General features: G+C 48.5%; 1 protein-coding gene across 3 annotated transcripts; it reads left to right on the forward strand.

The window, feature by feature from the left end:
- Positions 1-1,987: 1,987 nt before the first annotated feature.
- On the forward strand, positions 1,988-25,885 carry Sp110 (SP110 nuclear body protein). 3 transcript variants are annotated; one of them, XM_005395419.2, is made up of 10 exons: positions 1,988-2,153; positions 4,692-4,839; positions 6,343-6,511; positions 8,893-9,159; positions 9,454-9,537; positions 12,259-12,336; positions 14,809-14,877; positions 22,861-22,962; positions 23,421-23,563; positions 24,349-25,885. In XM_005395419.2, exons 2-10 carry the CDS (start codon positions 4,693-4,695, stop codon positions 24,406-24,408), a joined length of 1,119 nt encoding a protein of 372 aa, XP_005395476.1. In that variant the 5' UTR covers positions 1,988-2,153; position 4,692; the 3' UTR covers positions 24,409-25,885. The 3 variants fall into 3 exon arrangements, with proteins under 3 accessions (XP_005395476.1, XP_013375435.1, XP_005395477.1); XM_013519981.1 differs by having other exon boundaries at positions 2,026-2,153; positions 4,675-4,839; XM_005395420.2 differs by lacking the exon at positions 1,988-2,153 and adding an exon at positions 2,362-2,449.

The raw sequence follows: 25,885 nt of genomic DNA on the forward strand, positions 1-25,885 counted from the left end.
TGGACAGTCCAGGCAGTTGAATCCCCAGCCTCGCTCATTCTAAGTACATGGTGTGAGGCCACTGCTTTGGTGAATGTTCTTCCTTTCTGATTAGAAGTGAAGATCAGAAACATCTTCCTTTCACATGTAAAAATAATAGTTATATAGGTTTACCTGCTCTTTATCATAATGTGTCTTAGTTACTTTTCTCTCATTGCTGAGACAAAATACCTGACACCCAAAGTTAAAGGAGGAAAGGTTTGTCTCCTGGTGTGTAGTGGTTTTAGTCCGTAATCAGCTGTCTCCAAGGCAGGCTGGCACATGGAAGAGGGCAACAGTTCATGGCAGTGGAAGACAGCAAAAGCAACCAAGCGAAGAGAGGGACAGAAGAGTCTTTCTATCCCTGATATTGTGTGTAGGCTACCTGCCCTAGGGCTGGTGTAGCACTCATACCCTTAATCCTAACCAGAGCTATGCCAAACCAATCAGGGGACTGATTTACTAATCACATACCTTTAATCCCAGCATCACACTCTAGGTTCAGCCACTTCTGAAAAAGCCCTATGGCCCCATGAGGTTTTGAGGGGACATCTGGACACAAACCAAAACAGTACGAGACCTGGATCACCTGGCATCCCATAGAACATCACACTGAAGTTTACGTTGGTGACATCAGACTGATCAGACAGGATAAGCTAGTGGGGCCAGAATACTCGCTAAAGAGGTATGAATTTCTGACCTGCAACAACAGGAATGAATCTCAGAAGAATTATGATGAGGAAAAAAAGCCATACACCAAAAAGTGCGTACCATGTTTCCATCTACATAGCATTTTAATACAGCTGAAACCAATCTATAGTAATAGAAAGCAGATCCAAGGTTGCCAGGGCACAAGGGAGTTTTCTGAGGCATTGGAAATAGTCTATATCTTTATTGTGGCAGTGATTACATTTGGCCAAAGTCATCAAAATGTTCACTTACAATTAATGCCTTTTATGCATAAATAAAGTTGAGCTAAAAAGAATTACACATAATTTTAATAAGCGTTCACGACATGGATCATTTGCATGCAAATTAGCAGGGGAAGTTTTGCTGTTGTTACTGCATTCTTAGGCATGGGTAGCTCAGAATAGATATCCTTACATACCCACCAGTATTTTTCTCACAAAATAATTTTGCCAGATCTGGCATTATTTTCGCACTCCTCCTGCTCTCCCCCCCCCCGCCCCCCACCATTTACCCGGTGTGTCTGTGAATGGGTCTGAAGTTCAATCCTGGCGCTCAGGAAAGGTTTTCCAGGGCAAGTGGAGGGACTTTGGGAACTGCAGTGCGACCTTAGCATAAAATCGTCTCCGTCCCTCTTCCCACCGGCGCCCCCGCATCTTCCAGCCCGGCGCGACCGTCACAGCGCCTAGTCCCCGACTCCCTCCCTGTGCTCCCGCGGGCCTGTCCTTCCCCGCGGCTGTGGCCCGCTGGGCCTGTCGGTCGCTGCGTGGGCGATGTTGCTCCTGCTCTCCTTTCTCTTTAGCCTTGGCTTCAAGACTTTCATACTCTAAAATCACCTTTCTCCTTTTTCACTGAGGGCTTTGTGTGTGTCCCGTCAGGGAAGTCCTAGGTTGAGTACGTTTAGAATGAATAGCTTAAACAGAGTTAGATGGATTTCTAAACGTAGGATTTCTCAGAGGCACCGCAAGGCACGCGCACCAGGAGCCTTTAAAGGGGCTCACAGAAGGGGTAGCCGCCTCCTCCCCTCGACCCGTGTCCTAGGGTCCTCCTCGGCTGGACCTCGCCTCATCCGGCTTCTGCACACTCTTGGCTGGCCACCTACTGCCTGGATGGGAGGGGACGAGCGGTGGATTCGTAGTCTCCAGAGCCACCAAGCTGGTCCCCATACCTCCTCCTTGCACCCCGCCCCCCGGTTGCTCGCAGGGGCAGCACGCTGCTACCCGCCCCTCAGCGCCCCTCTGCGGAGCCCGGCCCTTACGACCGCGTCAGGAGGCGCGGAGGGCAGCTCCCGCCCCAGCTTCCTGCTTCTCCGGCCCTAACACTTTCGTTTTTCTTTCCCCTGCAGCCCGCCCCAAAAGGCGCAAGCGGATTTTGTTTCATCTGTGGCGTTTCTGTCCAAGCCCAGGAACCTGGAAAGGACGGAAGCCCAGGCCAAATCCAGAGCCCAGGTGAGCTGCCCCTGCCTCTATCCGGCCGGGGTATCTGCAGTCGGGGCGGCGAAGGCTGTCATCCTTTCCTTCCCGGCAGTCGCCGCAGAGTGGAACAAGCTATTCAAACTCTGAGGCTGTGTAAGCCCAGCCCTTGGGAGGCTGAAGCAAGAGGATCACTGTGAGTTCGACACGAGCCTGGGCTACAAAGTGAGCTCAAGGTCAACCTGAACTGCACAGCGATACCCTATCTCAAAAAGACAACAAACAAACAAACAAAAACAACAAAAAACCCTCTGAGGCTGGATCTTTGCAAGGTAATGTTTTCCAGAGAGGCTGAGAGGATGGTGGGACTTAGCGGGACGTGCAGTAGAAGCGGACACACACCTCAGGTGTGTGCCACCTGTACCCTCTTGCGTCTCCTCATGAGGGCACCGAGCTTTGCTCTCTGCCCTCTCTAAGCTCAAGCCCTGCGCCCTGCCCACAGCCTGTGGCTCGTTCCTTGCCCACTGTTCAGGGCACCACTTGGGCAGCTGGTGGGCAAGAAAAACAAGGAGAGCCCTATGATCTCCTCCCTAGTGTGCCATGAACTTTTCATAGCTTTTCGTCAAGCGCGTTCATGATTATTTCCTTGCATTGAATTCCCAGAAGTGAAAATGAGAGAAATGCCCATTTTAGAGCATTTGACAGCAATTACTAAATTAGTCTCGAGAACACTTGAACCTCTGTGCATCTCCACAGTCAGTGATGTGCATTTCCTCCCATGGTGATGTCCAGGCTTATTATTATTTTCTGTCATGGCCACTTGCATAGGCAAGTGTTTTCAAGTTCTCTTTGCACATTCCTCCCATCTAGTGAGTGTGTGCGGTTTGCATATGTTCAGCGCTCATGTGGCTGACTCTTATTGATTGCCTGTGTAGATCTTTAGCTTTCATTGTTGCTTAGATGTTCACCTTTTGCTTATTTGTAGGACCCTTCACATAGTAAGATCTGAATGGTGTTGTCAGTGAGACGCAGTACCTTGCACAGTGAGAAATAGGATGTCAGAGTCGGACGAAGTCTGCTTTGCTGCTGGGTACCTTGGACTGCTTGCTTTCTTAACGGCTCTGTGCCCTGCTACCGTCTTTTGAAACCCTCACAGACAAAGAGTGAGGGGCCTGGCACAGTCCTGTTCTCAGCGTTGTTACATGTGAATGTCCTTAGGAGCCCAGAGCCCCTTTCGGCTTAGCCAGGGTGGGAATTCACCCTGGCTTTCCCTGACGTCAATCTTTGGAGCACATCCTTCCCCTGCGCGTTGTGTGGATAGCAGACTGCTCTATATATTCTCTAGCCTCTAGAGTTTCTTCATGATCAGAGGCTGCTAATGGCTTATTTCATAGTTCTGCGGTGTATAATTGTTTTTACAATATTTTTTCCACCAAATGTAAAGGATTTGACAATGAGGAGGGAGAGGCAGAGGTGTTCAATCTGCCAATGGGATTAGGTCCCTGGCAATAGGTGTTAGTTACAGGTTAATACTCTGTTCAGCTCAAAGTGAAGTTAGAAAAAGTAAACCCGTGTCTACTTTGTGTTTTAAAAGTCTCTAGGTGATTGAACTTTTCCTTAATACTGCCCTTTTGTGTAACAATGTGTCAAGAATGCCATGTGTACATTTTCTACCCACTATAACTTATTGGTCTTTTCTCGTGAGCCATAAATGGTCAATTTTTATAAATGTTGCAGAGGGTGAAAAAAGGCCCGGCCTGTTCTGAGATAGGAAATGAATACGTGAAATGAATCAGTGATGCCACCTTCACTAATCACATCTTTTGTGATTTTGTTTACTTTTTGCTTGCTTGTGTTGAAGTGTTGTGAATGTTTCACCAAAGTTTCTAGACATTATCAGGTTTCCACTGACCCAAAACTAATATGGTGCCTAGGATGCCCTCTGTCCCAGCCACCTCCTGTCCTGTGACAATGAACATACCTAAGCGAGCCCTGGCACAGTGAGAAAGGGGTCCCTTTTCTATGGACCTTGCTAATGGATGGTTTGAACTGCAGCTCCGTCATCTGGTTTACCCCAGCTCCAGGCAGCCACAAAGCACGTACTTACAACTGTCAGCTTGTAACCCAAAGGCCGGGATTTGTTTCCACCTCTCCCACTTCCAGGCTGCACAGCTGAGGGTGAGAGTTATGAAGCCCCTCTGTGTGCCACAGTCCCCAACAATTAAATGGGTGCAACCGTAATAACCATTTTGCAAGGCTTTGTGAAGATCACATAAGCTCCTGCCTGTGAAACCCTTAGAGTAACTCTGGTACACAGAAAGCACTCAATAAATAGCAGCTATTTTTAATATCCACCTCGTGTTTACCCGCAGCCCCTTCAGGACACCACTGGCCTCCACAGTTGCTGGGCATTGACTTTGTTTCTTACACCCATGAGCCTTGTTGGCCAATGCTGCTTTGCAGGCTGCTAGGGGGACCAGAATGCCAGTCTGCAGGTGTCCGTTGGTGCCGAGAGCAGCTCCCCGGGTCCCTCACAGTCTTTGCCTGTTTTTCTCAGCCTGCCTCTTTCCATAGGATGTTCGCTGTGAGCAGGGCCTTGGAAAAGGCTCTTCTTCAGCACTTCATGCAGCAGAAGCTGGAGATCGCCTATGCCATAAACAAGCCATTTCCCTTCTTTGAATTGCTCCGAGACAAGTCCTTCATCAGTGAGAGTACGTACACGGTGAGTCAGGTCAGCCCCGCCCTGCAGCCCAGCCCCAAGTGGGCCGGATTATTGAGATCTCAAACCATCACCCACAGAGCTTTTGGAGGGTGCCAGGGCTCGCTTAGGTATGTTCATTGTCACAGGACAGGAGGTGGCTGGGACAGAGGGCATCCTAGGCACCATATTAGTTTTGGGGTGTCACGGGGGTGACCGTGGCAAAGGAACACAAAGCAGGTGGCTTAAAACAACAGCAGTGTATTGTCTCACAGTTCTAGAGGTCAGAGGACGCAAACAGAGTGTTGGGCCCTTGCAGAGGCTTGGAGGAGAAGCATCTGCCTTCTGCCGGCGGCTAACTGTGCTCAGTGGTCCTTGACTTGAAACACATCAGTCCAGTGTCTGTTTCCATCTCACTTCTCTTTCTGTCTTTTACGTCTTTTCCCTTTTTATTCTCTTACAAGGACACCTGCGAGGAGGCCCCGCCCTAACCCAGGATGATCTCATCCCAAGGTCATTAACCCAATTACATCTGCAAAGACTGTTTCCCCACATAACTCCCAGTCTCGGTTCTGGACGGATACGTGGATGTAGCTCCTCTTGCGAGGAGGAGGTGCCCCTCAGCCCCTGCAGGCATCTTCCCTGTTTCCGAGAGCTTGTTGCTCACCGTTCCTTCTGCTGTGAGGCAGGCAGGTCCTGGGAGACACAGTGCAGCGGTTTGGACAGAAACGGTGCTCTTCTCGTATAATTCTGAGAGGATTTTTTGTATCGTACTTTTTTATTTTAAAGTATTTTTGAGCTCCAAGGTCAGGAAAGTGGCAAGAGTGGTAGAACATTCTTCTTCCCCTGATGAGCTCCAACTCCTCTTTCAGACTATCGTCTGGATGGTTCTCCTCAGAGGGGTCTCCTTGACCCACTCTATGCAGTAAGACCGCCTTTTACTCCCTTTCATTGCAGTCTGTGCTTTCCTTTCATGATACTACCCTCAGTTGTAACTGAGTATTTATTTCACTTATGTTTATTATTCAGTGTCCATCGTTTCTGCCTGAAAATGCCCCCGCCCATACAGGCAGCCCCACACGGACCACGGGCCCTGCCGCTCGCCCAGTGTTCCGCCTTTGGTTGGAACCCATTCCGGTAGGGCGGGGAGCGCGCACACAGATGCTCACAAGTCCACAGAATTGCCACTTGTGACGACCTGTTAGGTCCCCTGCTCAAGCATCCTGCCCTGAGCCATGAAGAAGGACACAGTGGCATCCTTTGATTCTACTTTCATTCCTTAAAATCTCTCTCTTTCCTCAAGTGTACCAAACAGTAAGATTCACAAAACTGACTTATTTTCAAGAAGCCTAAGCAATTTATTCCTGTGACTAGGCAGAGAGGACTTGACTCTATGTTTTACAGTAAATTTCTCCTTGAAAAGAGTTAACTAGCTTTCTTAGGACTTAGGAAACACAAGTGTATCATAACTCTCCACCAGTTCTATAATCATTCATACTAATCCTCTGCTTCTTTTTTAAAAAAAAGGAGTCTCTGGAAGCCTGTAGAAATTTGGTTCCTGTGTGCAGAGTGGTGTACAACATTCTCACCAAACTGGAGAAGACTTTTAACCTGTCGCTTCTGGTGACGCTGTTCGGCCAGATTAACCTGTATGAATACCCTAGTCTGAAGAAGATTCTCAGAAGCTTCATAAATGGTAATACAGTTGCTGAAACACCTTTTGCATATAATAAGTTGCTACGCTAAACATCTGGGTTTATTTCCAGCATGGATTATCACTTCAATCCCGCTTTTCCTTTGAGAAGGTACAGAATATACTCACTCATCAGTGGGGCTGGAGGGCAGCCCTTGCTAACTCTGACCCCACGCTCTGAGATGAATTTCTAGAAGACACAGACATTTTTGTTTTTACCTGTTCTATGAATTTGAAGGCAAGTAACATCTAACCTACCGGACAAACTAGGGGATGTGTACAATGACAGAAATGCAAAGTTACAAAGACCAGGTCTGGCAGAAAGACAAGGAGAGTGAGAGTGGAAGAGAAAGAGACAGAATGGAAAATAGTAAATACCTTTTTGTTTGTTGTTGTTAATGCATTATCCCACCACTCCATGTGATTATCTTGTGTGAGCTTTAAAATAACACTGTGAAGTCATGATTAGTTGTATTTGGCAGACAAGGAAATTAAACCACGGAGGTGACTTTCCCCAAGTTGTCTATTTAGCGGCAGAACTTGGAATCCTGTTTGGTTCTGCCATTACTTGGGCCCGGGGTTGTAACTACTCTTGTAAACAAAGCCAGCAGGAAGGCAGATTGTAAGGCTAGAGGAGGAAAGAAAGGTAGTAAAGAGGACGAAAAGAAATGCTGGACATAGATACAGAAAGAGAGGACAGGAGAGAAAAATGGAGTAAGAAGTCCACCAGGAAAGAAGGGCTGGTATGCCAGCTTTCTGTCACTGTAACAAAATACATGGGCTAGTATCTTATAAAGAGCAAAGGGTTGCTTGGGGCCACGGTTTTGTAGGTTCCAGTCCACAACTGGTTGGCCCTGATGTATTGGGCATCTGGGGAGGCAGCACTTCACAGCAGAGGTGTGTGAGCAAAGCTGCTCCCCTCATGACCAGAGCGAAGAAAGGAGGAGAGACCAGAGCTGCACAACCCCCTTCACGGGCAACCCCTCCCAATGACCTAAAGACCTCCCATTTGGTCCCACATCTTAAAGTTTTCACTCTCTTCCTGTATCACCACCCTGGGACCATGGGCTTTGAGGGGACACTCAATAGTCAAACTATAGCAGCTGGATACATAAAGGTGTAGAAAAAGAAGCAGTGACAGAGATGAGAAGACAGAGGCCAGAGTAAGTGTCACGCAGTCAAGTCATTTCGGGTTGAGGACAGAGCTCTTTGGCCAAAGTATAGGGCTCAGCCGTCAGAGAATGGCAAAGGGAGGACCACCAGATCTGGCTGGACCGACACTGTCACTGGTGGAGTCCCCACTATTGATGGTGCCACATCTGCCCCCTGACACTTCTCTATCATGTGGCTTCTCCCTAAAGGATGAAATGGCTCCTTGAGCTAAGGGGGCAACAAAGGGAAAGTTTACCTCCAGACAGGAGCAGCTGCCTGAGGGCCTATTCTCCTGACAGCATCAGGCTGGTTCCAGGAGAAGCACGGACTCCAAGGGTGTGCTACATTTATCTGAATCTCAGGGGCCCATGTGCCCCTGGCCTGGCTGGGGTCAGGCATCTCCTGGATGTGCAACACTGAGATTTGTTTCTGGATCCCTTTTCAAAACCCACTTCTTTTTCCATTCACTGGTTGAGATAACTTTGCTTGTGAAATAAATGATGGAGAAGAATCATAACAAAAACCTGGCATAAACCAATGCAGGGGAACAGCATGTGGGAAACCGAGGGCCTAGGGTATTAGAATGAGAGAGAAGGCTGAGCATGGCTGGATCATCAGGTTCCAAAAAAGGCACAGAGGGGCTGGGGATTTAGCTCAGTGGCACAGTGACTGCCTGGCAAGCGCAAGGTTGTGAGTTCGATTCCCGGTACCAGAAAAAAACAAACAACAACAAAAAAAAAACCCAAACAAACAAACAAAAAACCAAAAAGGCACAGAAGCTGAATCTGCAGAATGAAGCAGAAACCAGAATACAACTGTCCTAATCCACCCTGCTAAGGAATTTTTGTTTTATTTCTTCCAGGGATGTGTGATATATTTAATTATTAAAACAAAGACCCGTATTAAAGTTACAGCATGTACATAACATGACTAAATTTTATGAAGCCCAAACAAGAGAATTAAGTCCCTGGGTACAAAGTCAAACTGGACTTTATGTGTGAAACCCCTCGGGTAACAGACTGGGGTTAGATGCAGTCAGTGTACCGCCGAATGCTCAAATCACATTCAGTAAAATAGAAAGGAGCCACAAACGGACACTGATGATGATGAAGGGGCCCTGTGGGGACAATGAGTAACTCTACGTCCCCAGCGTGGTTGGAAGGTCCATGTTAAGAAACCCCCAGCTTGTTCAGGGTCTGCAAGGTACTGACGTGTGCTCCTTCACACCCCAGTCGGCACCTCCTATGGAGAGAGGAGCAGAACCGCGGCAATCCCACTGAAATTTCCTGCTGACCCAGAAGAAGGGAGCTCTCTCCAGACCCTGCTGCAGCTGCTCCCGCCCCAGCCACCTCCAGCAAGACATCTGTCCTGTGCGCCCACGGTCAGTGAGGCCAGAGCATCCTTGCAGCAAACCAGTGAGGGCTTGGACAAACCACCCAGCCCTTCTGCCCCGGCTGTGGCACTTCTTGGACTCATCCTTGGAGAAGGAAGTACTCCAGGTGAGAAGCAGAGCCCGTCCAACATCCATGTATCCCCAGCAAGAGGTGCCTAGAACCCCGGGGTCCTACATCACCAACCTGGCCCCTTCCATGCGCCCACCTCCCCACGCATAGGCCTTTCCGAGAGGGATCTGGAGCACTTGTAAGAGCCCAGACCTGTTTTCCACTCCTGGAGCATCCCACCCCTCTGTCCTTGGGCCTTAGCGCTCCGCCTGCAGTAGACATGTTAACCATTCACTGTCCTCCCTGAAACCCAGTTCCTGTAACCTCTCATGATTTCTCTTTCTCCATTAGTGGCCAGTGACAACTTAACATCTAAAAGAAAGAAGGAAGAAGATTCACAAGAGATGCCCAGCCTTCCCTCTGGCACTAGGCAAGGTAACGTGGACTGGGACTCGAGGTGGTTGTGAAGGGGGAGCCCGGCCCTACCAGCTGAGAGGCTGTGGTAAGAACCTCGGGCAAAGAGCTGGGCGTGACAAAGAAAGGAAGCAAAAGGGGCAGTTGACAAGTGCACCACGTAAAACAAGCCAACCATCAGTGCTCTCCTGTGAACTGACAAGTGACTGGCACAGCATCTGCACGGCAGCCCTTGTGCGGCTCCTCACCACACTTGGTTATGGGGCCTTTGGTTCCCAGCCTTATTCTTCCCTACATGGGTGAGATGCTAAGAGCAATATTATCCAAACCATTAGAAAAGAATATGAAATATTTGAAGGCCTGTTAGCCTCTAAAATTGTGTCGTGTGTCCTCCTCCAATTGTCATTAAAAGGGAGTATGATTACATTAAATATAACAGGGGTATGTTATGGGGCATCGCTGAGAATGGCGTTGTGGGTTCTGAGCTCTCTGGTACTGAGAGCAAGGGGGCCCTCCTGGATTTCAACAGTGTTTCCCACACTCCCCTATACGCACCACCCAAAGAAGGGTGTCATGATCAGGGAGCTGACGGCCATGGAAGGTTCCATCTTCTAGATCTCAAAAGAGAAAAATAAACACTATGTTAAGTTAACAAGAGTAATTAAGAGTAAATAATTTCTCACTTTCCCAGTCTCCTCCACCCACCCCTGGGCCCACCGTTGCAGTCCAGCATCTTTACCAGCTGGAATACAGTGTCCTCTGCTTCCCCACTTGCATCTCCACTTTCTGTTCCCCAAGTCTTTTTCTTCCTCTGCTCAGTGTCCCAGTGTTGACCCGATGCCCCAATAAAGAAGACTCTCAAGAGACAGCCCATGCTCCGGCAAGCTCTGTGCTGGGTGACCTTTATTTGGACGACTTAAGCTTGGCTTTGTTTTCATGTCTCCCAAGAGACAAAGCCTTTTGGATCTTCTTGGGATGGGACCCTCCTCCCTGCGCTCCACCTCCCTTTGGCCCAGTTCCAGTTGCTCACGCAGCACTTGGGAGCTTGGGCAGGCAGGAGACACAAGCTGAGTAGAGGCAGAGTCTCAGGAGAGAGCAAGGAGGCAAGTCTGGAGCAAGCACACCTGGAGGAGCCACCATTTGTGAATGTCAGCAGCCCCTGGTGCCTGCTATGCTCGGACTCCCAATAAGGTGTCTGCAAAGGGAGAATATCTGTCTGCCACAGGGGTTGTGATGGGAACCCCAAGGGGAGAGGACAGGGGACAGGGTGACTGGTGGACAGTTTGGGTCCGCCATTCCAGTAAAGTTACTTCAATAAGATGATGCTAAAAACCACTGCCACAAAATGCAAAACCAACAAACACAAGAACTGTGCGGTCCAAACAGGGGTTCAGGCATGTGGGTGGTCCTCCTCCTGCCCTGCCCTGCCCTGCCCTGTCACTGCCTACCGAAGTCACTTCTCTGACAGCTGGACTTTTGAGGGTACATATTAAAATTACGTGAAAAGTAACACATTCCCTCAAAAGTTCAATGCCTGCCTACCATGTGCTTCAGATACCTGTCCTAAGTAGGCCAGAAGTTGGGACTGCTTTCATAGCACTGTGTAAACGAGAAGGTGGCAACCTCACCTGAGATGCACCTTTACTGGTTATGATTTCTCATTCTCCTTATTGCAGCAAAACTAGCAGAACTTTGTATTTGCTGCTTGCAGGTGCTAGCGAGCCCCGGCCGGCTGCTGTCTTTTTTCAGTAGTCCTTGTCACTATAACTACACACTTCAGCCTCCTTCACTATTTCTCCAAGTGAAACAGCCAGAGAGAGAGCTGCTGGCAAATGTTCACACAGACATCTAAGCACTAACATGTATTTTTCGTGTGGCAAAGATTTCACCTCCCTTGTGGCCGTCAGAACTCAGTGTCACCACTTCCCACTGCCCTCCCTGGTTCTCCTCCATCCGGTAAAGGAATCTCTCTGAGTGGACCTGACCGAGCCCCAGCTGTGTGCTTCAGTGATAATCACACAGCTAACAACACTGCAAGCCGACCAAACCAGGGCAGAACTCTTAGGGTGGCAGATTCTCAGGTGTGCTCCACGTGCTCCCTTGGCCTCTCTAGCACTCCCATTGACTTTATCTTCAGCCTGTTCTGAGCTCTGAAATGAAGTATACACGGGTGTCATAGAAAAATATGGTGAATGTGAAATTTTAAAAATTTTAGTGTAGTAAAAGACATATTGCATTTAATCCTCCTTGAAATCCTCCCTCTCACTTTGAACACGCTTAACTCATTACTTTTGCTACTTTCTGAAGCAGTTCTGGAAGTCCTCTTTTGTGAGTGTCTTTAGTTATGCTGTCCTGGCTGCCTTGATACCCTGAACCAGTTCAAAATGTTTACCTTCCATGGTCCCTTTGACTTTAGGGAAGAACCAGAAATCCCACAGCTGGGACCAGATCTGATGAATAAGGTGGGTGAGGACACACCAGAATGTTTTAGGGGCCTGCCTTTCTGTTGAATGGCACTAGGCAACAGCATTCAGTGTAGTTTTGATCACACCTCATAGAGACACTGACGAAAGAGGACTTCCAGAACTGCTTCAGAAAGTGGCAAAAATGATGAGATGAGTGTGTTCAAAGTGGGGAGGGATTTTGAGAGGGATTCATGGTAACGTGTCTTTTACTGTAATAATTATATAAATGTAAACATTCACCACAGTTTTTAATCACACCTCATATTTCTTTTATCAGCGTTAGAAGATGCTTCTGCTGAATCCAGTGACCCAGAAGAGCCCCAGGAAGCACCCAGCACATCTGCAAAAAAGAAAGGTAAGGATTCTTTTCCTCTGAAGATGTCAACAAAGTGAATTTGGAGCTGCTTTCTGTTGTTCTGGTCACATCTTTTTTTCTTTTTTTCTGTCTTTTTTATTTTTTTGAGACAGGGTTTCCCAATGCAGTTCAGGCTGACTTTGAGCTCACTTTGTAGCCTAGGCTGGTTTCGAACTTGCAACGATCCTCCTGCCTCAGCCTCCCGAGTGCTGGGATTACAGGCACATGCCTCCATGCCTGGCTCCTGGTCACATCTTGTCATGAGCACCTACTATGTGACTGTACTCATGATACCTAGTCCAGTTTGTTTCTGCAATTCTCATTCATTTCACCTTCCTTGAAGACTTTTCTGAAAATGATGAGAAACAAGAAGGCATTTTTTCTCCCATCAGAATTGCCTGTTCTGAAATCATCAGGCTCTGACATCTACAACTTCACAGAATGTTAATTATACAACCTCCTTAACTGAAAGCCGCTTCCTTGAGAAGCCCCACTTCCCTACCATCCATCACTCACACCCAGCAGCGGGAGCGGTTGGACATCCGCCCTTTGCTACCCACTACCCCATTCAGTCCCTCGCTTCCCCATTCTCTCCTCTGATGTCCAACCATTCAATTAAAACTCCTTCCCTTCAACACTACCATTATTTGGCTTCCCCACCACTCCTTGGCAGGCCTCAGGGGTTGTTTGTCTCTATCCTTGGGTCCTGCCAAAATCCTGGATGCCTTCAGGTACGTATGGACAGGAGACAACCCATTCAATGCCCTGGCCTCTCACGTTCTTCATCTGCTGATTTCCAGTGACTTTTTCCTCCAGAAATCCTTGGCCTCTCATGCCCAAAGGCAATCCATAGGATTTACCATCCTTCAAACCTAGCTCAGTTTCCCGGTAATTAATTTAAGGATTCTTTTTTTGATAATTATCCTTGAGGATTGTTCCTTCTACAACTGTCATTCAACTTCTGATCTCTACTCAGCCTAATCTTAAAAAACATTTTTAGATGTACCTCTCTATTTTCTTCCTTATGGTTTGTTCCCTCTGCAGCTGTCTCTCAGCTCATTTCAATCACCACTCCACTGGCCTTTTCCTCTTCCAAGCCTTCCTCTGCCTTCCTTCACACCCTTCTTTACCAGCTTGGATTCCGTCTGACTTCTTGCCATCCTCTTAACCTTGCAACAGCAAGCAGACACACCAAAACGACACCCAAGATTTGAAAGCAGATTTATTTTACGTTGACAGGTACTGATCAGGATCACTTCCAAAATATCAGGCCCTGATCTCTGGTAGGGCTTATAGGAGATAAGCAAGCAGGAAGTGCAGAAGCAGAATGGCTTGTCAATTGGGGATCGGTTTATACCATGTGCATCATAGTGACCAGCTATGCATCACAGTGACCAGCCATTTCTAAGAGACAGAAGCAGCTGGAACTGGAACAGGAACTATTACCTGGGCGGCTAAGAAACTGAAGTATACTGGCCAAGGGGACCATGTTTTGCTACATCTCCCCCTCTTTTAGTTTCCCTGGCAAATCTTTGCTGGGCATATTACATGTGATCTTCTGAGACAAGGCCCAACTAGAAGCAGAAACAGGGCTGTCAGTGATCCTCGGATGGGCCCTAGCCAGATTCCTTAAGATTGTCTTATTGCAGAGTTTTTCCCTAAATTGCTTGCAGAAAGAGACATAATCTAGGCCTGTCTGTTCTGTAACGCTACTCTGACAGTGAGGGAGTTCTAGCAGGGGTCGGGGAAGCAAGGACTGGGGTAAGCAGCCTGAAAAGACGCAGAACTCAAGGGGAGGAGGTGTGGAGCAACCCCGTGAACGTGTCCTCAGGCTGCAGCCGCGCGTGGACTGGTCAGGGTGCACTGTGTCTTCAGAGTGAGACTCGGAGGAGCTGGCCAGGTGAATTTTTCAGCGGCTCGAAGGCTGGATTTCTGGAACGTGTAGAGGTAGTTCATGTGCACCTGGTGTACCCTGTGTGACAATTCCACTCTCTGTGATGAGCCTTTCAAATCTTGAACTCTGTTTTTAAAATCTCCTCTTCATTGCACAGGAGATGACTTTGGCTCCTGCTTCATACTAAGGGATCAGAAGATAATCCCCTCATACCCTGATAGCAGTGTTACGAACCCTACCTGCATCTGCCCCTCTTGCCTCCTGTTCCCTCCTTTCTGGGGCAATCCTTCTCCCTCTCCTTACACACCTCGTGCTTCTCTGTCTCTGTCTGTGTCTCTGTCTCTCTGTCTCCCTCTCGCACACACACACACACACACCCCTTCTCTCTGCGCCTGCCTCTTTAGAGGGCAGAAGAAATCCTCCCCTATTACTCCACGAAGCAGCCTCACCTGAGGTCACCGATCACTTCCTACCCACTGTGGTCTGAAAACCAAGAGTAAAAGCTGAGTACTGGTGACAAAAAAGCTTGGCAGACCTGTCTGCAACTGTGAAAAATTATTTATCCTTTTCTTTTTCAGGAAAGAAAAGGAAAGTGTGTATCTGGTCAAGTCCAAAAAGAAGGCATAAGAAAAAATGTCTCCCAGAAGGTAAGATGAAGGCAGGAGAGGAAGCCGGAGGCTGAGGGAGCTCCTTCTGGGCTGGTTAGGGAGGAGGAAGTGGCGGGGGGCTTTTATTCCAAATGCAGTGGGAAGTCACTGAAGAGATCTGAGCTCGAAGTGACTGACAGGGTTCGATTTTAGATCTCGCTGCTGTGTAAAGCATAAGCTAGAGATGGGCAGGGATCTTTCTGTTCAAATAGCAAGTTACATTCACGAGGAAGTGACGGCGATCCATGGATTTTCGGTTTCTATGCTGGAGGGACAGCCATCCTGCTCCCCTAATTAAAGATGAGTTTTAAAATTTTGCTAGCTCGAGACAAGATGGAAACGGTGCTAGGTCCTCACCCCAACTTTTTAAATTTCCAAGGCCAAAGAAACCCCAAAGCTAAGGATAGCTCCAAGCTCTGGACTTGCTTCCTTTTGACTTGTAAATGCATGGGAGAAGCTCGCTCCAGTTTTCCTGACCTTTTGTGACTTTATCTAAGAACCTCATCCTGGGATAACCATTTGGACCTCTCGGGAGATAAGGGAAGTTTTATTCTTTTGAATCAGAGCAAGTAACTAGACAGATAGCTACAAATCCAATTCTCAGGGTGTGTGAAGAGTAGAATGTGTCTAGCAGAAGTGAAGTGAACTCTGTCTCTTTTTAAAATATGCATTTCTGTGTCTCTGGAGGCTGGGGATTTGTACAGGAGTACTGAGTAATCAGGAAAAGCTCATTACCCCACTATATGTCAGTTTGGCACTCAGTGAAAAATTTGGTCCAAAGCTACAACCATGGGAATCATCAGTAAATGAAGGTATCCTGATCCATGGGAGAACAGAAGAGAAACCAGGACCTAGTCCTGCTTTCAAAACTCCCAAAAGGTGAGGAGTCCAGCCAGGCAGAGACAGGGGAGGAGTGGGGAGGAAGGAGCGCCAGGAGGGCACACGTCAGTAAGCCGGGAGACACTAAGGTGAGCTTAGAGAGACACAAGGTGTCAACTGGAAAACTTACAAGCACTTAGTGGCAAATACAGTTTCTATGCAGCCAAGACAATTCCTCTTCACGCATTGCAGCCCAGGCAAGCCAGGCGTGTCCAGCCCACGGGCCACAGGTTGGACGCTCCTGGTGGAGATGGAGGCAGAAGCCTGTTGGAATGTGTTGCATAACGAGTGGATGGTGCTAGCACATGATGACAGCAGGAGAACAGAGCAGCCTGAGCCAATGGCTTAAAGCTCCTTTCCCCTGACTTAATTTATCCTTATGTGATTCCAGTGTCCAAAATCATGGGTTTGGTGCCCTTTTAAGTTACTTTGTAAAAATAATTTAGTTCTGTGCCTTTTCACCAAAAGTAAGAGGCCTTCCTGAGCAGGGCAGCGAGACAGTGCCCTCTGCCCGTGTTGTGTCTCTGCCCTCTGTGTATGGCACGCCATCCTACTTGAGGTATTCGGATCACAGCGCCTGAGCTCTGTGAGCCACTCTCCTGACTTCATTTACCGCTCTGCACTGATGGCTCCCAAGTCTACTTTTCCAACTCAGACTTGCCTCCCCGAAGCATATTAACCAGCTGCTCCCTGGTCGTCTTGGTTTGCAAATCTCCCATTGGCACTGTAAGCTCCGTGTGTCCGTATTGTCACAGTAATGACTTGGAGGTTGGGTGGGAGTCACTTTGGATTGGATGGTCTTGGTACAGGGACTCAAAGGTGCAAAGAACCCAGGGCTGGGAGGAAAGGGCAGTGTCGTTGGATGATAAAGGTGATGATGATAAAGACAATGAAAAGAGGTGGTGGAGCAAGGTAGGAGCAGAGAGAGATACCAGATTGTGTGGGGCCCACCGAACCTTGGGATGGTTTGAAATTTATTTAACATGAGATGAGGATCCTTATCTATACAGGTGCCAAGCCAAAGCCTAAGTCATTCTTGACTAACTGGGCTCTGTGAGCTTATTGCCAAGTTCCACTGATTCTTTCTCCTCTTTTCTACACTAAAATCTGATGAGTTTTAATTTCCATGCTGAAGTTTTGCTCATGGCCTCCTGTTGTCATTAGTGTCACATTCATGGTTCTTAATCCGATTGTCAAAGTCCTCTTGAATCCAACTTTTCCATTCCTTCCAACTGTGTCTCTTTCCATTCAAAACTCCAGCCAACCACTCCGAACTTTCTCTTCTATCCCCTTTGATACGTGGTATGTGCTCTCCTCCTTGAATGGTACATTTTTAGCCCACTCTACTCTCCATAAATGTTGGCTAGCTCCTTTTTATCAGTAGTATTGGCATAAATGTTTACCGCAAGAAGGAATATTCTGACCCCTGAATTAGTTAAATTGGTCTTACTACATTTTTCTGTAGCACCCAGCACTGTTTTTTTGGGAGATTCCACATAATCTAATGTAATTACTCATACAATATCTCTTTTAGGCTACATAGCTATCGGATTAATAACCCTTAGCTATTCAGGGCTGATCAGGCTGCTCCGACCCAGACTTTCCTGGGTGGACTGCATTTAAATAAATGTTTTCAAACAAAGGAGGGGAATACTGAAGAAAATGCAGGAATCTCTGCAGGACTTGGGAATCCCTTTACAGACTTCTCTAAGTAATACATTATGTTCATTTAGGAGAACTGTATTATCTCCAGGAAGGCCTTCACCGCAGGAGTGAGATGTCTGCAGCTCCAGTCTCCTTTTAGTTAATTGAGGTTAGAGCCAAAAGTCCTTGTCTCATCCTTTGAGGCCTCAGGGCTTCACCCACCATTACAGGCCTCAGTAGGGACCAGTGACTCACAAGTAAACATGGAAAGCCAACTGGTTAATATAAGTCCTGCTCAGAGCTGCTTCATAATGGTCTCCCTCAGATGGCAACATACAGGCACAAATAAAAGAATGAGAAAGAATATATTTCCTGTATCCCAGATTTGAATAACGACCTGACAAAGAATAATTTGTCTAAGCACAGTTTATTATTGTGTTACGCAGAGGGGGTCACAAACACCACTAACAAAATCTGATGCAGTTATAAATACAAGATTATTGGAAAGAAATTTCTCAGTAAAGTAGTAGAGCCCAAATAGCCCTTTAAATTCTTCTTATCCCAAGTTTAAGGCAGGCACAGATGGTCTGTATGAGCCATGTAGTGAGACGCCCACCCCCAACATACTCTACAGGTCATAGAGTTGGGGGTGAGGAGCATCTGTACAATCTCCATATTTCTCATGTGACCTTTCTGGGAGGACTGAGAGGACAAAAGCTCATTATAACACAAACGTGATGCTGGGCCTGAGCATCAACTGCTGATGTTGATGGTGTGCGCTGACAAAGGGCTGCGTGCTGATCAACTACTCACAACCACTCAACTCTGCCTTGCTAGAGCAGAAGCAGCCAGAGACGAATGTATAGACAACTAGACATGGCTGGGTTCCAATAAAACCATGGGCAGCAGGGCAGTTTGGCCCCCTGGACTGTAGTTTCCCAGCTCCTGTAATAAAACTCAGACTTCTGACTCACTGTACCACTGTTTAGCCTATCTTTACTAACAAACCTGTTTTTAAATGAATTTCTCATTTAAATTTTTCTTTTGAAGATAATGTTTATATTTACGGATTTTTATAAAGAACTGTTCATTTTTCTGTTTAATCATATAGGGCAGTTAACCTTGTGTGATGCCTTCTGCGGTTTTTCTATCTTGTTTTTTGTCTTTTTTGTTTGCTTGCTTGTTTTTTTTATTTTTTGTGGTACTAAAAATTGAACTCAGGGCCTTCACGTTGAGCTATATCCCAAATGTATTATTTTGAAACGGGGTCTCTCTAAATTGCCCATGCTGGGCTCAAGATTGTCGTCCTCCTGTCTGAGCTTCCCAGGTAGCTGGGATTGTAGGCGGTGCTGCCACACCAGGCTTGTTTTTGTCTTCTAAATTACTTGAGAAGCTGTTAGTTGGGAAGGCCTTGTTTGTTACTGAAATAGACAAATTGGTTTATCTGTAGCAATGCGGCTTATGACAGTTTCCCAACGTTGGCACCATTGGCGTTTGGGGGTCAGGTAATTCACTGCAGGGCCATCGTGTGCATCACGGGATACCCCGCAACACCTCCGGCCACTGGCCGCTAGGTACGGTAGCAGGTGCCTCCCGCTCCGGCAGAGATTCCCAAGTAGCATCACTGGTCCCCTGAGGCAAAACCACCTAGAACTGACCAACCGTTGCTCCATGCCTCACTCCTTCCTTTAAAAGCCCTTTTGATATTTTTAAGGCTGTCCATTGCCTTATTTGCTCCTAGAATCTGTAATGTGTGTGTGTGTGTGTGTGTGTAAAATACAAAAATCTAAGACTCTGGCATTGGTAACATTCTTGGCCTTCCGTCCACTTGCACTCCCTGGCCAATTTCCCACAGCGCAAGCTGTGATTTCCTTCCAGAAGGTCCACACTAGAGTTCTCACCTCGCAGGCCCGATGAGCACCGACTCCTCCCCTCCTTCCCACTCAGGGGCCCCTTTCCTGTGTGCCCCTCACACACACCCTGAAAGAAATCTCCCTCCTCTTCCTTCTTCTCTTCCCTGAACACCCACAGACTCCCCTCGGTGCGTTCGCCCTGGCACCCACCACAGCTGTGATTCATGATCTGAGCGCCTCGGGTTGACTGGGTGAGAGCCCCAGGAGGTCAGGAAGTGCATTCGTCCTGTCCCGCTCTGTGTCCAGGTCCTCGGTACCTCACAGTTCGTACCTAGTGACAAGCCAAGCCACTGGGCATCCTCCTGCAGCAAGAATGAGCCCCAGTATCAGGGCCCAGGACAGTGCAAGTGTGTGAACTGCAAAGAGAGGCCCTTAACACAGTACCTTTAAACCCAGGCCTTTGCTGCCCTCTGCTGGAAGATTGTTGTCTAAGCGTACAGATGTGCTTGTTCTAGCATGCGCCCTGGCTCGGTGAGCGCACGGCAGAGGCCCTGATGTAACTCTCTAAGTAGGTGTATCACTTTGCAGTTGGCAAAGCGCCTAGCTCTACATTTTGTTATCTGATCTTCACGGTGAGAGCCAACTTTACAGATTCAATTAAAGGGCTAAAGACTTGCATGAGCTAAAATTGACGTAGGTGGTTCTAATTCCAGGCCTTTTGCTCTTTGTACTAACAAAATTAGTAAATAAGTCCAGGCACCTGCTAGTTATGAGCACTACACCCCCCCTCTGTAAAGTAAGGGTGATCGCTGCTTCTGTTTACCGCACACCGTTGGAGGGTGAGGGATGCAGGGGCGCTGCTCTTGCTGTTTCCTTGGCGACTTCTCCAGCCCCACTGACCCCCCGTCTGCCCTCACCCGACCCCAGGCCCCCTGTGCATCTCGAAGCTCCAGGTCTTTCCCTAGGCCTCTCGTCTTTCCACCCGTAACCTTCACCTGGTGCCTTTTCCCTGACGAGTCCCAGGAGTTCGTCTTCAGCTCGCTGACCAGGTGTGTGCTTAGCACTTGCTGACTAGGGCTCTGTGTCTGTGGGCTGTCCTCTCATTCCCTGCGTTATCCTCTTCACTGCCGCGCGCGCTACTCCTCCATTGCCGACTCGCGCTCCCTGTTTTCTGCGTGCACTTCCTGATTGTGATCCCAGTCGGTCGCTGCTGTTGTCTCCTTCGAAAACGCGCTGGCTGCTGCGGGAGTCCCGGGCAGGCCTTCCGGGTCCCATGAGGCTGAGCCAGCTCCGCAGGCCTGGGAACGGGCCAGAAAGCTGCCCTCAGGGGTAGCACGGGGGCTTTGGAAGTCACCAGGCCTAAAGGCCCCGCACACATGTCTGCATCGGGTAGAGACGGTGATGCTTGTGCCGTTAACTCCAAAGCCACCTCCACCTCTTGCCAGAACATCCAGGACATCTGCATCCCTTGGAGCCGTATTTACCATGGGCCACAAGAGAAGACATTTCCTGGAGCCAGAGAACTGTAGAAGGTCCCCACGGCTGTGCTTATCCCCTTGGGGTTTGCAGTCATGGTCCAGGGAGCGGCAGTCGGCCAGTCGCATTGGACCACAGGATGCACGCTGATGTGATCCTTGCAGCAAAGGCGGGGTGACAGCCCGCTGGGCCTAGCTCCCAGGGCCAGGCCTCACCCCTACACTGGATGTAAGTGGGGCCTTGGTGCCGGGGAGAGCTGGCCACAGTATGGAGCAGGCGGGCCAACTGTTGAAGCGAAGCTCTTCCCACCCAGCCCATCCCCTCACCCCCACCCCCATGCCTAGCCCTGCTGCCAGCCCCTGCTCCTCCCAGGCTGGGCATCCTTTGGGGCTCTGTGGGGGGCACATCACTTCCCGGGGGTCCCTCCTCTCAGCCTGACTCTGCTTCAGATCTTTCCAAAGCAATGAATGGCTTCTTCACCCTGATGCTGTTCTTCCCTTTTTCCAACGCTGCTCTTGCTTGTGCATATGTTATCCTCTGGTTCTTCCAGCAAGGGAGGTGAGCGAGCCCTGGAGCAGGTGTTCACCTTGGCCCGCCGCGCGTGCGGCGTCCTCCGTAACTCAGCGCGGTCATGAACAGCCCTCCCTCTTGAGCACAAGAACGACGGCCCTGCGACGAGTTCGACAACAGAGATGTCGGAGGGGAAGGGAGCAGGAGTTGCTGGTGTTTATTTTAGCCCCGTTTACAGTTGCTGCTCCTCAGTCTGAGCCCAAGATGCCTGCTCTGAGGCTCTGAGCTGCCAGGTCTCCCCCGAGCAATGGGCAGAATAATCTCGAATGCTCCAAGGTTTTCTTATAAAGGAAGGAACAAGGAAGCAATAAAAGGACAAGTGACAGCAAACAACGAAGACTTAAACCGTCCCCTCAGTAATAGCCATCTCACCCACGCAAATCTTAGTTTGCATCAGGAACAAGGTTGTCTACAAAGACTTCTCTGCTTACGCGGTAGTTGGGGGAGGCGGTGTCCGTCAGCACAGAGGGAGCAGCAGGCTTCTGCCTAGTGCTGAAGGACATTGGGCGGTGGCCAGTTCACTTGCAAACTAAAGCACATTTAAAAGAAGTCCTGTGTTTTCTACTAAAATGTGTTATTTGATGCCAAGGTGACCATGGCAGTTTGTTCACGGGAAACTATGTGTCGCTGGACGAGGTCCAAGGAAGTCCCCAAGAAGGAAGTGGGGACTTCACCTCACCCCGCCTCTGGGGTAGGTTGCAGGTTTGTGGATTTCAGCACAGGAAAAGAACTTTCACAGCGCATCAGTGAGAGGCATGAGGAGGTGTATGAGGCAGAATTTTCAAAGTACACACTCAGAGCGCGGGCCCTCAGGAGGGGCGCAGCATGGACGGGCCCTGGGTATCTTTATGGGGCGCTGTGAATGTCTTCGATACGGGATCTCGGATGTGTGTTGCTGCGTCTGACAGGTTGCCATGGTGGCCGTGTGAGCACACACGCCATTCACGTGTGTTTGAAGAAGAGACACGCTGCGCACTAACATCACTGCTTCCTTCAGGATCAAGGGCTGTGGGAGGGAGTTCTGTGGACAGCTGAAAAGCACAGCCCCAGAGCCCAGTTTACAGGATTGTTGTGTCTTTAAGGCCCTTAGAAATTTGTGTGTGTGTGAGTAAGTGTCCTCAAAGGGAGCAAGGCTTGAGTAACTTTTGTGTCCTGCAGCTGCTATTTTTCTTTCTTTCTTTCTTTTTCTTTTTCGAGACAGGGTCTCACTATGCAGTTCAGGCTGGCCTTGAACTCACTTTGTAGCCCCGGCTGGCCTCAAACTCACAGCAATCCTCCTGCCTCAGCCTCCCAAGTGCCGGGATTACAGGCGTGTGCCACCACCCCTGGCTGTTTTTCTTAAAAATACAATTTCACAATAACGATTTTCCTTGTCTCCTTGTTACCTGCCTTCGTTTTCCTACCTCATGTTCAAAACAAATTTGACACTCGAAATGAGTCTTCCTGATACCATTTATATTAATGTTTATTGTGATTATTACCAGAATTCCTGGGAAGGAAGCATTCAAGAGGAGAGTAAATGAAGATGGAGTAAGGTCACATTGTTCTCTCCTCCTTTCAGAAAACCCCACAGAGAACACCGTGGATTTCTTCTCCCCTACCCTTCCTGTGACCTGTGGTGAGGTGAAGGGGATTTTATACAAGAAGAAAATGGAACAAGGTGGTGAGTTCTGTGGTCTTCCGCTCTTTGACTCCAGGGTGAAGGAACTGCTAGAAGGGAAACAGGGGCTCGTGTATGTAATTGAGCAGGAGCAGGACCTGCTAGCCAGGCTGCAGGCAAAGCGGGGCTTCCTAAGAAGGCGCTCTCAGACTTTCCATATTGTGCTGTGTCTGGCAGCCAGAGCTCTCCACTCCTGCCTGGAACTCATCCGTGGGCCCCGCCACGCTCAGCACTGTGTCCATGCTGCATGCTGGTGTCACGAGAAATACAGAGTCCGTCCCACTCTCTTAACATGCGGGCCGGATTCCGAGCATCTTGCAAACTAGGAGAGATGGAACCCAGATTCCCCTGCCACTTCCCGGCCTTACCAGGATCCCGTCTGACCCAGGAAAGTGGAATACCATAGTTAGGAGATTGGAGGGTCGGGGTGGACCCAGGAATGGGCTGTCTTTCCTTTACAGGAGCCTCAGAGAAGAGCATTCAGAATGAGAAGGGAACTTGGGTCTCACCAAAAGAATTCACAGTTGAAGGAAAGAGGGAGAGATCAAAAAACTGGAGGAGGAGTGTGCGCTGCGGAGGGCAGACCCTGGCACAACTAATAGAGGTATTATGACCGGGGAAGGATAGAAGGGTGGTGGGTGTATAGCTGAAAAGTGAAGAAATTTCCGTTTGGATTCAACAGCATGATTCTGAAATTTAGAAAGAGTTAAGTCCTCATTTAAAAAATGTCCTGTGTCAAGAATGGGAACTCAGATTGGTGCTGGCGGTGATGTCCTTAAATGCAAATAAAATAGTAGGAGAATTTTAAATGGAGGCAAAGGGACTTGAGATCAGGAGAGATTGAAGCAGCTCAGTCTGGTGGGTTGGGGCAAGTGGATTGGAAAGAAACCAGCTAAAGACAGAGGGGTTTGCGGTAGCCACGCTGTGAGCTCTACCCGGTTAGTGCCCACCGAGGGCCGGGCTCACTGGAGCCTCTCTGAGGCGTTTCCGGGCCTTCGTGTCCATGGTTGGTCTCCTGTGGCACTGTTCGTGTCCTGAGATGACCGTGGAGGGGCCTAGTCTCTGTGACGCCAGGACCCAGCACACTGCCCCCAGGGTCATTCGCAAAGGGATGAAATTTTAAGGATTTTTACCTGGAGAGGAAGAAATGGAAAGAGAAGGGAAGGACAGGAAAGGGATGGGGTTTGAATAACAGGGACAGAGCGGTGTTATCAGTAAGTGCAGTCCAGGAGAAGACGGTGGGGAGGAGCTGGTTTTTCTTTTACACACCTTGGGTTTGAAGCTATGGCGTGGACCAGGTACCGATCCTTATGAGGAAGGGAGAACTTTGGAACTAACAGCAGAGGAGCTGCAGAGTAATCTCATCCATCTACTGCTTCTCTGTTTCAGAATGGAATTTTGCTCTGTCCTCCAGCAACAGCTCTCACCAGAAAGGCACTCAGAAGGTAAATTCCTGCTGCCTTTTCTCCCTCAGCCCGGCTTCCAGCCCACGGCTCACATTCGGATACAGCGTCTTCATTGAGACTACACTGGCACACGCGCGATGGTTTCCATGGTGAAGTAAACGGCTCTCCAAAATAAAAGTCAAGACAAAAGCTGGGGATGTCCATGTGTTCTTGGAAAAGATCTGGATATTGGGGTGACTGCAAACCATGGGTGTCAGAAATAGATGCTCTTTTGAAAAGCAGATATAGCATTAAACGGGACCAGAGCAGTTTGTGCCAGGGCAGGAGGATCATCCTCAGCTGAATACCAAGTTTCGCCAACGCTCTGCGCTTATTTTCAGTAGCATCAGGCGGGAAGAGCAAGGTTGTATGCGTCTCGGGCAGGCCTCCAGGGGAATGGCAGCCCTCTGCCGCATGAACTTGTGCACCAGCTTCTTTTCTTGCTTACACATACTCTCTGGCCTTCGGTCCTCCTGGAGGTGAATGTCCACTGAAGGCAGTGGTGCCCAGGAAACTAGCCTGGCCCTTGGCCGTACATGCCGAGTGTAAGGCAGAGGTCCTCTACTACCATTTAGGTACAAACCATCTCTTTCACACTGCTTTGAAATACCTTGGGAATCAGAGCTGCTCCTTGAAACATCATGATAGAAAAATATTATGGAAGAGCAGAAATTGCATCGACATTATCAAATAAACCAATACGTCTACAGAATGAGCAGAATGAGTTTTTTAAAGACACATGTATTTGTAGGTGCTGCTAGGGTCTGAATGTCCCCACCAAAACTCATGTTGAAATATAATCTCCATTGTGAGATTAATCCAGCTATGGTATTTGGAAGTGGGACCTTCAGGAGCTAATGAAGGTTAAAGCTAAAGGTTAAGCTGATGAAAGTGGGGTCCTCAACCAAAAGGGTGGTGAGGCTCCTCTTTTATAAAAAGAGGAGGCGAGCCTGAACTAGAACTGTCTGCTTGCCGTGTGATGTCCTGCTCTGCTTGGGACTCACCGGGTGAGGCCACTCCGTCTTGAACTTCCAAGCTTTTGAAACCGGAGCTGACTACACATTTATTGTCTGTAGTTGACTCAGTCTGTGGTATACAGTTGTAGTAACAGAAAGTAAACTAAGACAGCCACTGATCCTTCAGCCAAGGGGAAACAGGTCTTCAGGAAGCTTACGGTGGTGACAGTGTGTGGAAAGAATCCAGTCTGGTAATAGGGGGGTCTGTCCTGAAAAAGTCTCTGGAAAAATCAACTGCACTCACTCTGGGAGAGGATTACAGGGACCTTTGCCTTCTGTCCGATACACTTATGTACTATTTGAACTTTTATAATGACTATTGTAACCAGAAAAATTGGGTAGGATTACAGGAACCTTTGCCTTCTGCAGTCTATACTTATGTACACTTGGAATTTTTATAGTGACTATTACTTTTGTAACCTGAAAAAAAATAAAGATCTTTAAAATCCAGAACATTAATTAATA

This window comes from Chinchilla lanigera, unplaced genomic scaffold (assembly GCF_000276665.1).
Source record: "Chinchilla lanigera isolate Chin_1 unplaced genomic scaffold, ChiLan1.0 scaffold00052, whole genome shotgun sequence".
In the NCBI taxonomy this organism is placed as follows: Eukaryota; Metazoa; Chordata; class Mammalia; order Rodentia; family Chinchillidae; genus Chinchilla; species Chinchilla lanigera.

What these genes read in the sequence shown, in the direction of transcription:
- Sp110 (XM_005395419.2), top strand. Translation starts at nt 4,693, where the DNA reads ATGTTCGCTGTGAGCAGGGCCTTGGAAAAGGCTCTTCTTCAGCACTTC. An exon ending in TCTCAGAAGCTTCATAAATG is followed by an intron (nt 6,512 to 8,892) that starts GTAATACAGTTG and finishes TTCACACCCCAG; the next exon opens with TCGGCACCTCCTATGGAGAG. An exon ending in GAAGAAAATGGAACAAGGTG is followed by an intron (nt 22,963 to 23,420) that starts GTGAGTTCTGTG and finishes TTTCCTTTACAG; the next exon opens with GAGCCTCAGAGAAGAGCATT.